At 43.1% G+C, this 14,785-nt stretch overlaps 1 protein-coding gene across 1 annotated transcript in view; it reads right to left on the bottom strand.

The window, feature by feature from the left end:
- The window catches only part of lama4 (laminin, alpha 4), a 131,051-nt gene that overhangs the window by 77,115 nt on the left and 39,151 nt on the right, over positions 1-14,785 (bottom strand). Inside the window, exons 5-10 of the mRNA XM_080192570.1 lie at positions 11,682-11,896; positions 8,831-8,931; positions 7,106-7,286; positions 6,660-6,746; positions 4,734-4,885; positions 3,295-3,405 (exon numbers count right to left, since the gene is read on the bottom strand). Coding sequence (XP_080048696.1) covers positions 3,295-3,405; positions 4,734-4,885; positions 6,660-6,746; positions 7,106-7,286; positions 8,831-8,931; positions 11,682-11,896 — 847 coding nt within the window. The remainder of the gene's footprint in view (positions 1-3,294; positions 3,406-4,733; positions 4,886-6,659; positions 6,747-7,105; positions 7,287-8,830; positions 8,932-11,681; positions 11,897-14,785) is intronic.

The following is a 14,785-nucleotide window of genomic DNA, read 5'->3' on the forward strand; positions in this document are numbered from 1 at the left end:
GTTCTTCAGGACAGTGCTCTAAGCCCAACCATTTTCAGCTACTTCATCAGTAACTTTCCTTCCATCATAAGGTCAGAAGTGGGGATGTTCACCGATGATTTCAAAATGTTCAGCATCATTTGTGATTCATTCATTGAAGCAGTCCATGCCCAACAGCAGCAGGACCTGGACAACATTCGGGTTTGGGCTGATAAATGGCAAGTAGCATTTGTGCCAGACAGTGACCATCTCCAAAAGGAGAGAATTCAACCATCGGCACCACCACCCCCTGCCTTCCCCCACCCCCATCCCCCGCATGCAATTATCAATGCTGAATAACCCACTATCAACATCCTAGGGGTTACCATTGACCAGAAACTCAACTGGCCAGTTATACATATATATTTATATAGATACAAGAGCAGGTCAGAAGCTAGGAATTCTGTAGAAGGTAACTCGCTTTCTGATTCTATAAGGCACAATTCAGGAATTTGTTGGCATATTTGCCACTTGCCGGGAGAAGTACAGCTCCAGCAACACACAGGAAACTGACACCATTCAGGATGCTTGATTGGCACTCCAACTATAAACATTCACCTTCTCCACCACCAATGCACTGTGGCTGTAGAGTGTGCCATCTGCAAGGTGCACTGCAGTAACTCACCAAGATTCCTTAGACAGCACATTCCAAACCCACAACTTCTGCCAAGGACAAGGGCAGCAGATGCATGAAACCACCACCACCTGAAAATTCCCCTCTAAGCCACTCACCATGCCGAATAGTGATATATTGCAGTTCCATCACTGTTGTTGAGTCAAAATCCTGGAATTCCACTCCTAACAGCGCAGTGAGTGCAACTAATCCACATGTACTTCAGCGGCTCAAGAAGGCTCACTGTACATTCTCAAGGACAACTAAGATCAATAATAAAAATTCTGGCCTAGCCAGTGACATTCATGTCTCGTGAAAGAATAAAAGTAAGTCGGGAGAGGGCTCCAATGTGCTTTGATGCAGTGCTGGCTACCTTAGCCAAGGATGTTGACATAAGGTGAACCAAAACGCACCTGAGGTCAGGAGGTTTGCAAGCGCCACTGAAAATGGATCGGAAGTAACTTTTCCGGAATCTTAATTCCAACACTCTGACTCCAAGGACCTGGAGCAGTTCCAGAAGAAGTTCAATGAACTCATGGAGGGTGGCCAAGGTCAGTGAATGTATCTTCACAGGACATTCCTGACCAATCACACCACCAACAACTCACCCTACTCAAATGCAGCACATCTTCATCACTCACCCATCCTCAGCTCCTAGTAATAAGGTCTCAGGCTGAAAATTCCAATGCTCTACCTCATCCTTACACAACCACAAGGATGGTGGCCATGTTACCCACTTCTTGCAGCCTCCACATTACTCCAGCTATTCAGCTATGACAGACACATCACCAAAACACAGTACAACATATTCACTGGTATTCTTCATGGGGATTAGATTAAATGTGAAGCGCAAAGGCACCGAAGTGCCCAGGGGGAGACTCTGCTCAGCATCATGGGGTGGGGAGGCTGTGACATGTAATGCTGATAACACTGAGGGACATGGTTACGTTTCTGCATTATGGCCTTTAATATCATCTCTTCCTCACCCTGATTTGGCAAAAAGTACATGTTGCAGATCACATGAGCTTGGATCCTGAGCTTTTCAACTCATCCTGCTTTCCTCAGCCCAATCCTCCTCTCTGCTTTCAGATACTTAAGACTTGGTCAGTTACTGTAGTCACATGAAAAAAAAACAGGCACAAATAGATAGTAGTTAAGTTGGAGACAAGTGTGGAAGCCCCATGACAGCACTTGCAGACCGACCCATGCTGAAGCATCAATGGCCATTGCCTCAGCTTTTGCTGCAGCAGTGGAAGTCAACTAGTGTCTCAGTGTCGCAATGGAAGATCAGGCTGAGGTCATTAGGCCCTGTTTGCTAGCATGTAGGTTTAGATTGCAGCTGTGATGGCCACATATCTCACTGTTCAATGTGGCTTTCAGGCTTTGATAACTGTTCAATATGTGTCTTCCAATAGATTGCTGGGGTTGCTGAGGTGTCATCCAGGGGAACGCCAGCATGAATGCCAGCTATTCAGTCCCACGGTGACAGCATTTGTTCTCCCACCACTACCATTCTGCCAGTGCCATTTCTGGTGCCATTCAATCAGTCAGTCAGCCCAGTCAATGCGGCCACATGTACTGAGATGGTGCAGTCTGAAGCAGGGCCCCAAACATCCAGAATTGCTTTAAATCATCTACAAAGGCCAGCTGTAATCCTCCCCACTGCCACTAGACAGTGAGACAGTCAGTATAAGTGGAATGAATAGTCCTGTTTTATGTGCATTATTAAGCCTGTTGCTGGCTAAGGTTGTGATGGAAAGGTGTTTTGTTGGTGGCTTTTATTGCAGGATTTTGATCAGGAGGATGCTGTGATGGTCCATGACAGCTGGATTGAAAGCTGGGGAGTTGACGTCCTCAATGAATCTGAATCTACGTGGGTGCACCCCAAGGTGAAGGGGTCTAACATCCCTCCTCCCCATGCAGCCTCTGCATCCATGGTGAAAAGGACTGCACCCTCACAACAGTGAACATATGGAGGCTGCAACAGACCGCCACAAATTTGGAGAGTTGCTCTGCTGAGTATTATAATGCTCCTCAAAGTTGCCTTGGCAGAGAAAGTCAATGGTTTGCTTCTTCTCATTCTCAGTGGTTTACAGGGTTCTCACTGCAGGCACATTGTCCCCCCTCTGGTAGGGTGTCAGAGGAGAGAGAGGAGCAACGTGTATAGGGAGTCTTGCTTGTTTCTGCGCAGTCCAAAGATGATAGGAATGACAGACTGCCAAAGAAAAAGGCATTGTGGCTGCTGTTAGGAATGCACACATTCACTGAGATGGTAGTCACAACATATTTACATTTAACCTGCACTTTAATGGAGTGAAACCTTTTCAGAACACATGTTCAGCTTCTCTGCCTTGAACAGCTAATACAGGGTGCTCACTGGACTTGTATCATCAAAATCTACAAAATGTTACAGATAAGCAAGGAGGAGGTACATATAGAATATTAATTTTAATAGGGTTATAAAAAATAGAAGAATATAAGCTGTGACTAATTTGAAACATTATTGAACATGCCTGAGTGAAAATATGGAAGGATTAGTATTTTATGAATTATGACACTGAGTCACTTGAATTTAATTTCATTAGTAAGATCTATAAACTAAACAAAATATGCAATCTTTACAACAAAGTAAAATCTCCCCAAGTCAAATCAAATGTACACACCTTTTCAGACAACATGTTGAGTTCGGCAACAAGGCTCATGATTGCCGCTTCAGCATCTTCTATCTTCGATTTCTGTGATTTTAATTGGAATCTCATCTCTGCAAATTGGGCCTGTATTGTAAGAATGAGTGATAAATAAATTGGTACTAAGCTGGAAACATTGTAACTTTACATTTAACTGGAAACTTTTTAATCTGGTTCCTGTTCAAGTGAAACAGGTGTATCAATGCTTGCTCCCACTGAGAAACTCTGCTGAACTGTGGCTGAACACTGACTGACCTTAAATGCTACCCAAACAGATAATGTATCCTAAATAAGTCAAGGGCCTATTTCATTCCACTTCTCATCAGTGCATCAGTCTGTGGCACAGAAATACATTCCAAAGCGAAATAGCAACACAAAAAAGTAATTTAATTTCTTGCTATAACACATATCAGAATCAGCTGGAATGTGTTCAAAAAAGTCTAGGACCTGAATACTTAAGGTCCTGACACAGAAATAGAAGAGGTATAGTCTGTCAAGGGAAGAAACATAGGGCTAAGTTTTACTAGTCCTACCTGCCACTGGGATCCTAGAATCATAGAATCCCTACAGTGCAGAAGGAGTCTATCGAGTCTGCACTGACAACAATCCCACTCAGGCCCAATCCCCATCACCCTGCGTGTTTACCCTGCTAGTGCCCCTGATACTAAGGGGCAATTTAGCATGGCCAATCAACTTAACCTGCTTATCTTTGCATGATACAGTCCCATCAACAATGAAACCCCACAGCATGTTCCCCAGCAGCACTGGATGTGAGGCACGCAAAACGCTGTAATCAGCGTTTACAGATCCCGCTGGTGGCCAATGGTGAGCTGCTTCCATCACCGGAAAACACGCCGTTGTGTGGGATGGAGTGGGGAGGGGGGCAGAAAATTCCACCCATAGGATCGTGCGGGGATTAGGAATTTCCTTGTGTTGGAAAAGAGGCTGTATAAGGTCTTCAAATTGGGGCTGGGTACCTCTGCCCCTACATCTCACTGAACATATCTCTCCCCCATCCCTCCCACTCAAAGGTTTAAAGTTCATTTATTAGTGTCACAAGTAGGCTTACAATAACACTGCAATGAAGTTATTTTGTGAAAATCCCTAGCCACCAATGCTGGCACCTGTTCGGATACACTGAGGGAGAATTTAGCATGGCCAATACACCTAACCAGCATGTCTTTTGCACTGTGGGAGGAAACTGGAGCACCCAGGGGAAACCCACGCAGACCCACGGAGAACATGCAGACTCCGCACAATGACCCAAGCTAAGAATCAAACCCGGGTCCCTGACGCTGTGAAATGGCAGTACTAGCCACTGTGCCACCAAGCTACCACAGCAAAAAGTACAAAAAACTAGGAAAACACTTCAGTAAGAGTCCCAGCTGCATTTGACTATTATTATCAGCACTTACGTTGAAGTGAATTGCTGTGAAATTGAATTGTTGCAAGCGGTCATTCATGGCATCTCCAGTAATAACATTTAGAACGCTGGACTTAGCTTCTTCCAGTGATGATCCTGATAGTTTTAGGTCTTCAATTAAGTCCCAGATACACTTGTCACATCCTGGTGAAATAATAGAACAGATGCAGGATTAGAAGCAAATATTTTAAAGTGTAATCAGTAACAGCACTGGACACTTTTAGCTTGTCTATCAAAGGTGCTGGAACTGTAGGGTCAAATGGGGAGCATTAGCCACACAATCAAAGTTACATTGTTTACAGTACCAACACATCATACTTCTGAATGTGGTTCTTAACAGAATATGGAAATTTGCCAAGTATATAAGTTCCAGGAATATTACACAGCTGGACAGACTAGGGTTTTTCTGGGTTCAATACTGTCTCTATGGTAAACTAGCTCATTGCTGCTGAGCTGATAAGAAGGCTGAGAGTGTGATTGCAAAGATCTGGGATTTCTCTTTGGGGAAAAGCATGATTGGAGAGCGCAAAGTAAGATAGTCACCAAGAAATCAATGGGGAATTCAGAAGTAAACATTTCACCCAAAGAATGGGAAAAATGTGGAACTTGCCACCAGGTGAGAAGTTGAAGCAAATAGAATGGATGCACTTTAGGGGAAATGAGACAAGCATTTGAGGGAAAAGGGAATTGTGGTAGATTTAGATTTGAAAAGGTGAGAGGCTTGAGTCAAGTGTAAACACTGGCATAGACTGATTGGGCTGAATGGCCTGTTTCTGTCTTACATATCAATCCAATTGGGTTCTCCTTATCCTCTCTCTTCAGGTACCATAACTCTGTGTTGCTCCATGGTCATGCTTGGCAAGATACTGCATGGCTTGCTGTGCCTTTTGCAAATGACTGACCAGGAAACTACTTTGCTCTTACTGCCTGCTATTTATGTATTGGAATAACTTAGATGTTGATAATCAACATGTGTGGTCATGATACGAACAGATGTTTTGTGGCCATCAAGCCTTCGGTTTGGACACAAACCCAGAACTTCTGGCTCAGAGATAGGAATGCAAACCACAGCCCCACAAGACCTCCCTGCTTACTCTGATTAGACAGGGAAAAGTTGATCAGTTACCAAATCTTCATTGCTAAGATGTGAATGAATATAGACTAACATCAAGTGAGAACAAGATTCGGGTTTCCATTAAGACCACTATAAAAGAGAAGCCTGGCCACACTGGCTTAAAACATGTTTGAACAATGGGCAAAGTGATGAAAGATGCCTACAACAAGGAGTCAAAACCTTCAGGAAAAGGAGAAGGAAGAAAATAAATCTCATAAATGACTTAAAATTCCACCTGTATTATGTTATTCAAAAATATAATTAGTCTGAATTTATTCATTAATTCTGTGTTGCTCTGATTTGTACTCACAATAAATTATTTTTAATTGATGAGTCCTAATAATATGATAAATCATAACCAAATCCAGCTAAATTAGTTATTAAACATTGCAAGCACTTGATTAAGGTTAAATTTTATATGTTAGTATAAATGCAAAGCTCACATGAGTGAATATTAAGGACAGAATTTCATGATTCTCTGTTGGTTGGTATTCAGTGTTAGTGGCGGAGTTTGGTGGAGCTAGCAGAAAGGTATTTGAATTTCAGGTATAGATAAGTGTTAGGGTAATTATGTCACTTGTTGAAGTGCGCTGCAAACCTCATGATTGGTGGATCAGTATTGTAGGTGCCTAGCCAATGTATTCACTGGAAAAGGGAGACTGTTGTATTTTGGGTTGTCTCTGCCTGCAGAATGTTATGCATTATTCTATTTTAACTTAATAAAGTTGTGGGAAATCACAACCTGATTCAGTGGAGCTATTCGAAATTATAGATTTTAGGTTTAAATTGCATGAAGATACTTACTGACAACAGAGCAGTCAGTTGGGGACTCAGTGGGTACTAGCAAACATTCTCCTGTCTCACTGTCACAGTGCCCTTCACATCTGCATCCTGTAGGTGAGAAAAACAAGTGAACTTATGAAATTATAACTCATGATTCTGGACTATATGAGTTTGCACAAAGAAATGCATGCAACATCTTTATTAAACACTGCAGTGAAAATAACTAAGTTGTATCTCTGTAAGAATTAATAATAATACTTGCAGTCTGCCTTGTCAGATTATGCTGTCTCATTGTGCTTCACACAATTAATCATTTCTGAACTGCCACTACGAGTGCTCACTTTAAGTTCTTTCCTTTCTCCTTTTTCAACTTCCTTCATCCTTTAGTTTTATTTCTGTTGATTGTTAATGTCATTAAAGCTCTTCTCTTTTTCTCTTTCTGATAAAGTTAAGTGGAATAAACGTACTCTGGCACCCATTTAATCCGTAGTTCCAGAACCCATAGAGACAGCGGTCACAGTTTTTCCCTGTGACTCCAGGTAAGCATCGGCACTGTCCACTCAAAGGGTCACAATAATCATCCTTGGAAGCCAGAGCACACTCACACCTTGAACATCCAGAACAACTGTTGTATCCATAGTAACCGATCTGTAAAGAAGAAATGCAATATAGAACAGTTGAAAATAATAATGCATTTAGCCATAGTTTTACAAATATCCATAGTTTTATGAATATCCAAACATAAGAATTAAGAAAACGAGTAGGCGACTTGGCCTCTCAAGCCTGCTCCAACATTCAATAAGATCATTGCTGGTCTGATTTTAACTTTGACCCCACATTCATTTTCACCTCATCTCTGAAATTTTGCACTTTGGTCCACGTTTAGCCTAATGTTATAATGAAGTCAGAAGATGAATGACTCTGGCAGAACCCAATCTACGCATTGGTGAGCATGTATTGTGGTGTATAAATGTTGCTTAATAACATTGCCATTGACACTTTCCATCACTTGGCTGATGAGTGAGAGTAGTCTCATTGGGTTGATCAGCCGTGTTGGATTTTTCCTGCTTTTTATGGACAGGACATACCTGCACAATATTCCACTTTGTCAGATGGACATCAGTGTTGTAGCTGTACTGGAACAACATGATTAGGGGAGCAGATATTTCTGGAGCATAAGTTTTCAGTACTTCAGCCAGAATGTTGTCATGGCCCGTTGCTTTTGCTGTATCCACTGATTTTAGTCATTTCACATGGACCTACTTGAATTAGCTGAAGATTGGCATGTGTGAAGTTGGGGACCGCAGGAGGAGTTTTCATGTGGTGACAGATGTCTTTAAGATGCCTTAATTTAAATGTTTTCATTATTAAATTATGTTTTCCCAAATTTGGCACCCTTTTAATTTGTCAATCTATGATATTTTAAAATGGTGAGGCTGCAACATCCTCTCAATCTGTAACCCATGATGTACAACAGTATAACCTCAGTGCAAAACCACCCTGCCCCATCCGACCTTTGCAGTACTCTCCAATCAGCTGGAGATTCCTTCAAATCTTAATGTTTAAGAGAATCCCTTCATTTGATGAACACTGAAATCTTCTCTTCACTTGAATTAAAGAAACACTAAGAAAAGTGTCCTCAATGTTAGGAGAAGTAGAATGAGCACACCCACATTTAAAAGACACCAACATATAAACCACTATTTAGTGGTAATGTACTGGGATATAGAAAGTCAATCTAATGAAACACGCTGGATGCCCTACTCTACATATTGAAGAAATTAGTGTGTCTGGTCCAGAGGGTGGAGTTCCACCCCGCCCTGAGACAGTTTCTAGGCTTTGCTCTATTTTGTCTTGCTCCAGTGCCTTCCTTTCCTTCTCACTATTTACTCTCACTGTCCCCCCTCATGTCTCCTCTTCCTTGCCTTTCCCTGTCTTTCATCTTCCATATGCCTTCCTACAATCTCCCCTTTTCCTCTCTCTTTAGCCCCTCCTCTTTCCTTTTCCATATGTCTCCATCTCACCAACCTAACCTCTTTCCTTCTCCATCCTACTTCCTCATTTCCCTTCCTGGCTTCCTGCCTCCTCATCCTGCTTGTTCTTGGCTTTTACTCTGTGGGCAATGCCATGGGAAATTGACTAATTATGTTGTATTATCATCCAACAATCTAAATATTAAGTAATACACTCACCTCACAGTGGTCACAGAAGACTCCTGATACTCCTGGTTTACAGTGGCAGTGCCCAGTAACACGATCACATTCTTCCGTGCCACATTTTTGACAGAGACAGTCTTTTAGGAAACAAAGATTTTTTTAAAATTCCAAGATGGTTAACAATTTATATTGATTCATGGAGAGTTGACAAGTTTTGAGTAATTGAGATATGTTAATGCTGCATATTCATGAAAAACAAACTTCTGCAGAGTAGATATTCACCCAAATAACCTGGATCAAACTTGTGTGAAATAATGCAAAAGTTTATACTGGTCAAGCAGCTCACCAGAAACGTGTGACCTAATTTCCTGCAGCGATCATTTTGCTGACATTGGCATGTAAAAACTAGCATAACAGGTGCAAATACAATGCCACAAGCAGGACTATTGAACAGGCTGCCACTTTTACTCTGATGCCTTGTTCTTAGATTATCTCTTACATTCTCCCCGTGTCTGTGTGGGTTTCCTCCAGGTACTCCAGTTTCCTCCCACAGTCCAAAGATGTGCAGGTTAGGTGGACTGACAATGCTAAATTGCCCCTTACAATCCAAACATATGTAGGTTAGGTGGATTAGCCATGGGAAGCCAGGGTTATGAAGATAGGCCAAGAGGGTTTGCCTGGGTAAAGATGATTTTTCAGAAAGACAATGCACTCTCAATGAGCCAAATGGTCTCCTTCGCCACCGTCGGGATTCTATGATTCTCCCCTGCTCCCCTTCTTCTTCCATTATTACGAGGGGCTGGAATTTGCCACGTAAGAAGGCATTCTAACTGTTTGACCTTCTGAGTGTGTCAGATAAGAAGTGCCCGAAAAGTTTTGCGTAAACTAAAACTGACTGAATTTGTTTAATAGGCTTGTACCTCAATTTTGGAAGTGGATAATTTTAGGAAACCCTGGTATCCTTTCCACATAAAGTGAACCCATACAAATGAGCAGCAGAGATTGGGCAGACACATCTTGGAAGCTGCATAAACAATCAAAGCAATCTGCTTATACCAGTGTTTCAATATAAATACTCCTTTCACCCAAAATGCAAGGATACACTTCTGTTGTAGTTAGGTGACACTTCCCATTAAATTTCAAATTATTGTATCTACTGCGATGCAGTCTTACATGTAATTTTAGCTTATTTGGACATACTTACACTGATACAGCACTTTTCGCATCTCTTGGGATGCCCCAAAACATTTATAATTGCTACGTAGATGTATGCAACATTTCTATTTCACATAAGATCCCAAAGACAACAATGAGTTTAATTCAATTATTAGTTTGGAGCCATTAATATCGTGTTCAATCAGCAGACAGCATCCACTTCATGAAGGCAAAATCATGCCTGACAAATTTATTAGAATTCTTTGAGGTGATAATGAGCAGGAAAGATAAAGAGGAACAGTAGATGTAATACACTTGAATTTCCAAAGAGCATCAATGAGGTACTGTACAGTAGGTTGTTTAATAAGACCCATGGTGTTAGGGGTAATATATTAGCATGGATAGAGAATTGGCTAATAGAAGGTAGACAGTTGGGATAAGAGGGACATTTTGAGGATGGCAACCTGTTGTCCACAATTATTTATAATATATAATAATGGCGTGGATAAGGGAAGTGAATGTAGTATTGCCAAGTTTGCGGATGACACAAAAATAGATGGGAAAGCAAGTGGTGAGGATAACATTTACAGAAGGATATAGACAGATTAAGTGAGTGGGCAAAAACTTGACAGATGGAATATAGTGGAGGAAAATGTGGGGCGTAATTCTTCCCCAAAGTATTGAAGTGTTGAATTCATATGAATGCTGGAGTAATTCACACTGATTTTTTTCAGAAAAGAATCTCCCACACTCTGCACACTGCAGAGTGAGAATATCATTAAATTTCTGGGGGCGGGGGGCAGGGAGGCTATCCCTGCTGCAGAGGCTGAAATCAGTGTGCTGAGCGGGCCACCATACATGGGGTGATCTGTCAGTGCCGAGTGGTCCCGTAGTGATGGCCTCCTGATTGCTGGCCAGTCCCGCAAGCCCAGCATTGCCAGCCCTCTTTCCCCCCAAAACCTACCTGCTGGCCCCTGATTATTTCTGGCCCCAGCCCTGACCCCTTTCTTGCCAGCCCTCCGCGATCTCCAGCCCCCTCTCCCCCTCACCGACTCCCCCTCCCAACAGTAAACCCCCCACCGCAGTCCCGACACTCCCCGCAATGCTGATCCCCCCTTGCAGGCTAACCACCCTCCTTGCTGATCACCCCCCACCTTCCCCTCAGCCTGCCCCAATTGCCCCCTCTTCACTCCAGCAGGGTCAGGCCACTAGCTCTCTGAAAGTGGGGAACTACTGTAATCCCTACTGGTGTGAAATACTCTGGTGGCGGGGAGATGTTGGTGGGCCCGGAAACTTCAGTCCTGGGCCCACTAATGAGATTTACATTATATTAAAATAAGTATTTAAATGGGCTTGGTGCTTCCCCATGGATTTTCTGGGCAGATGCCGCTGGAAATCCAGAATTGGGAGTCGCTGGGGTGCATATGCTCGCACGAAACCCATGAGTCGGCTGATGCAAGAATCACCCGGCCCACTGCGCGAAATAATTAGCGCAGTGGGATGGGAGGATCGTGGTCTTGAAGTTATACACTTTGGCAGGTAGAATAACAGAGCTGAATAATAATTAAATGGAGAAAGAATGCACAAAGCTGCAGCAGAGGGATTTGGGGGTCCTTGTGTATAAATCACAAAAATTTAGTATATACATTTTGCCACTTTCACTCTGAAGGTGTTCAGCTGCATTTAGAAGTAACAATGATAATTGAACAGTTATTTAAATAGATGTACAAACCTGTGCAATTTTTAGCATTGACGGCATCGCCATAGTAACCTGGAGCACAGCGTTCACAGTGGATGCCTGTTGTATTTCGCAGACAATTGCGGCAGTCCCCAGTTTCCTCATTGCAGTCATCAAATATGAGATTGGGATCAGAGTTACCATTACAGTTACATTTTTTGCAACTGCTTCCATAGAGCAAAGGTGTTCCATAGTAACCAGGTGCACATCTGCAATAAACAGGCATTTTTTTCAACAATGCATTTGCTCTTCATTGTGATGCAGCTAGGGCTCTTCCATATTTGGGTGGTAATTACTTTGGTAAAATGTTTTTCACTTTTTGAAGAAGATCTCATTAAACAGAGAATCATAATTGAATTTGTCATGGAATTGAAGTATTTTCTACATTTGTACTGAACAGCCTTACAAATTACTCCCAGATAATGCTCCTTTTAACCTGTGTGGGTGCATGGCTGTGCAACAGTCCAGGGTGCGCTATGCCAGAAATAAATAGCCATGATGTGCAGATGCTGGCTTTGGACTGGGGTAAGCACAGTAAGAGGTCTCACAACACCAAGTTAAAGTCCAACAGGTTTATTTGGCAGCACAAACTTTCAGAGCATTACCCCTTCATCAGGTGAATGGGAATTGTGTTCACAAACAGGGCATATATAGACACAAACTCAATTTACAAGATAATGGTTGGAATGTGTGTCTTTACAGTTAATCAAGTCTTAAAGGTACAGACAATGTGAGTATATTAAGGGTTAAGCACAGGTTAAAGAGATGTGTATTGTCTCCACACACAGTTAGTGAGATTTTGCAAGCCCAGGCAAGTCGTGGGGGTCACAGATCATGTGACATGAACCCAAGATCCCAGTTGAGGCCATCCTCATGTGTGCGAAACTTGGCTATCAGTTTCTGCTCAGCAATTCTGTGTTGTCGTGTGCTGTGAAGGCCGCCTTGGAGAATGCTTACCTGAAGATCAGAAACTGAATGCCTGTGACTGCTGAAGGGTTCTCTGACTGGAAGAGAACACTCCTGCCTGGTGATTATCGAGTGGTGCTCATTCATCCATTGTCGTAGCATCTGCATGGCCTCCTCAATGTACCATGCCTTGGGATATCCTTTCCTGCAGTGGGTCAGGGAAACAACGTTGGCCGAGTCACGGAAGTATGTACTGATGGATGGTGATCTCATGTGAGATAATGGCATCCATGTCGATGAACTGGCAGGTCTTGCAGAGATTGCTGTGGCAGGGTTGTGCGGTGTCATGGTCACTATTCTCTTGAAAGCTGGGTAGTTTGCTATGGACGATGGTCTATTTGAGATTGTGCAGTTGTTTGAAGGCAAGAAGTGGGGGTGTGGGGATGGCCTTGGTGAGATGTTCGTCTTCATCGCTGACATGTTGAAGGCTCCGGAGAAGATGCCATAGATTCTCCGCTCCAGAGAAGTACTGGATGATGAAGGGTCACGTGTTTGTCTTTTAAGGAGGTTGGTGTGGTTTTTGGCTGTGGCATGTCGGAACTGTCGATCGATGAGTCCAGCACCATATCCTGTTCTTATGAGGACGTCTTTCAATGTCTGTAGACGTCTGTTGCAATCCTCCTCATCTGAGCAGATCTTGTGCATACGGAGGGCTTGTCTACACGGGATGGCTTCTTTAACATGTTTTAGGTGGAAGCTGGAGAAGTGGAGCATCGTGAGGTTATCCATCGGCTTGTGGTGCAGTGAAGTGCTGAAGTGACCTTGATGGAGATGCATGTGTCCAAGAATGCAACTGATTCCGGAGAGTAGTCCATGGTGAGTCTGATGGTGGAATGGAACTTGTTGATGTCATCATATAGTTGTTTCAATGATTGTTGCAGAAAATGCAGATGTATGGGATTGAGGGTAATCTAGGAAATTGGATTAGGAATTGGCTAGCAGATAGGAGACAGAGGGTGGTGGTTGATGGTAAATATTCGTCATGGTGTTCGGTTACGAGTGGTGTGCCTCAGGGATCTGTTTTGGGGCCACTACTGTTTGTAATTTTTATTAATGATCTGGATGAGGGTATAGTTGGGTGGATTAGTAAATTTGCTGATGACACCAAAGTCGGAGGTGTGGTAGATAGTGATGAAGGGTGTCATAGTTTGCAGGGAGACTTAGACAGGTTGCAGAGCTGGGCCGAGAGGTGGCGGATGGAGTTTAATGCGGAGAAGTGTGAGGTAATTCACTTTGGTAGAAATAACAGATGTGTCGAGGATAGGGCTAACGGGAGGACTTTGAATAATGTGGATGAACAGAGGGATCTAGGTGTATGTGTACATAGATCCCTGAAAGTTGGGAATCAAGTAGATAAGGTTGTTAAGAAGGCGTACGGTGTCTTGGCGTTTATTGGTAGGGGGATTGAATTTAGGAGTCGCAGCGTCATGTTGCAACTGTACACAACTCTGGTGCGGCCGCACTTGGAGTACTGTGTGCAGTTCTGGTCCCCACATTACAGGAAGGATGTGGAGGCTTTGGAGAGGGTGCAGAGGAGGTTTACCAGGATGTTGCCTGGTATGGAGGGGAGGTCCTATGAGGAGAGACTGAGGGATTTGGGGTTGTTTTCGCTGGAAAGAAGGCGGCTAAGAGGGGATCTTATTGAAACGTATAAGATGATTAGAGGTTTAGATAGGGTGGATAGTGATAGCCTTTTTCCTCGGATGGAGAAAGCTAGCACGAGGGGGCATGGCTTTAAATTAAGGGGGGGTAGTTATAGGACGGATGTCAGGGGTAGGTTCTTTACCCAGAGGATGGTGAGGGATTGGAATGCCCTGCCTGCTGCAGTTGTAAATGCGCCTAGTTTGGGGGCGTTTAAGAGATCCGTGGATAGGTTTATGGACGAAAAGGGATTGGTTTAGGTTAGTGGGTCATTGTTTTTTAACTGGTTGGCGCAACATCGTGGGCCGAAGGGCCTGTTCTACGCTGTAGTGTTCTATGTTCTATGTTCTATGTTCTCCATGAGTCCGAAGGAAGAAAATGTCATTGATGTATCTAGTACATAGCATCAGTTGAAGGTCCGTGCAGTGAAGAAATTTTGTACAAACCTGTAGATAAAGATGTTGCCATATTGAGGTGCGAATTTGGTCCCC

The sequence above is a fragment of the Carcharhinus amblyrhynchos genome, chromosome 7, assembly GCF_965287045.1.
Source record: "Carcharhinus amblyrhynchos chromosome 7, sCarAmb.v2.hapA, whole genome shotgun sequence".
NCBI classification, from domain to species: domain Eukaryota; kingdom Metazoa; phylum Chordata; class Chondrichthyes; order Carcharhiniformes; family Carcharhinidae; genus Carcharhinus; species Carcharhinus amblyrhynchos.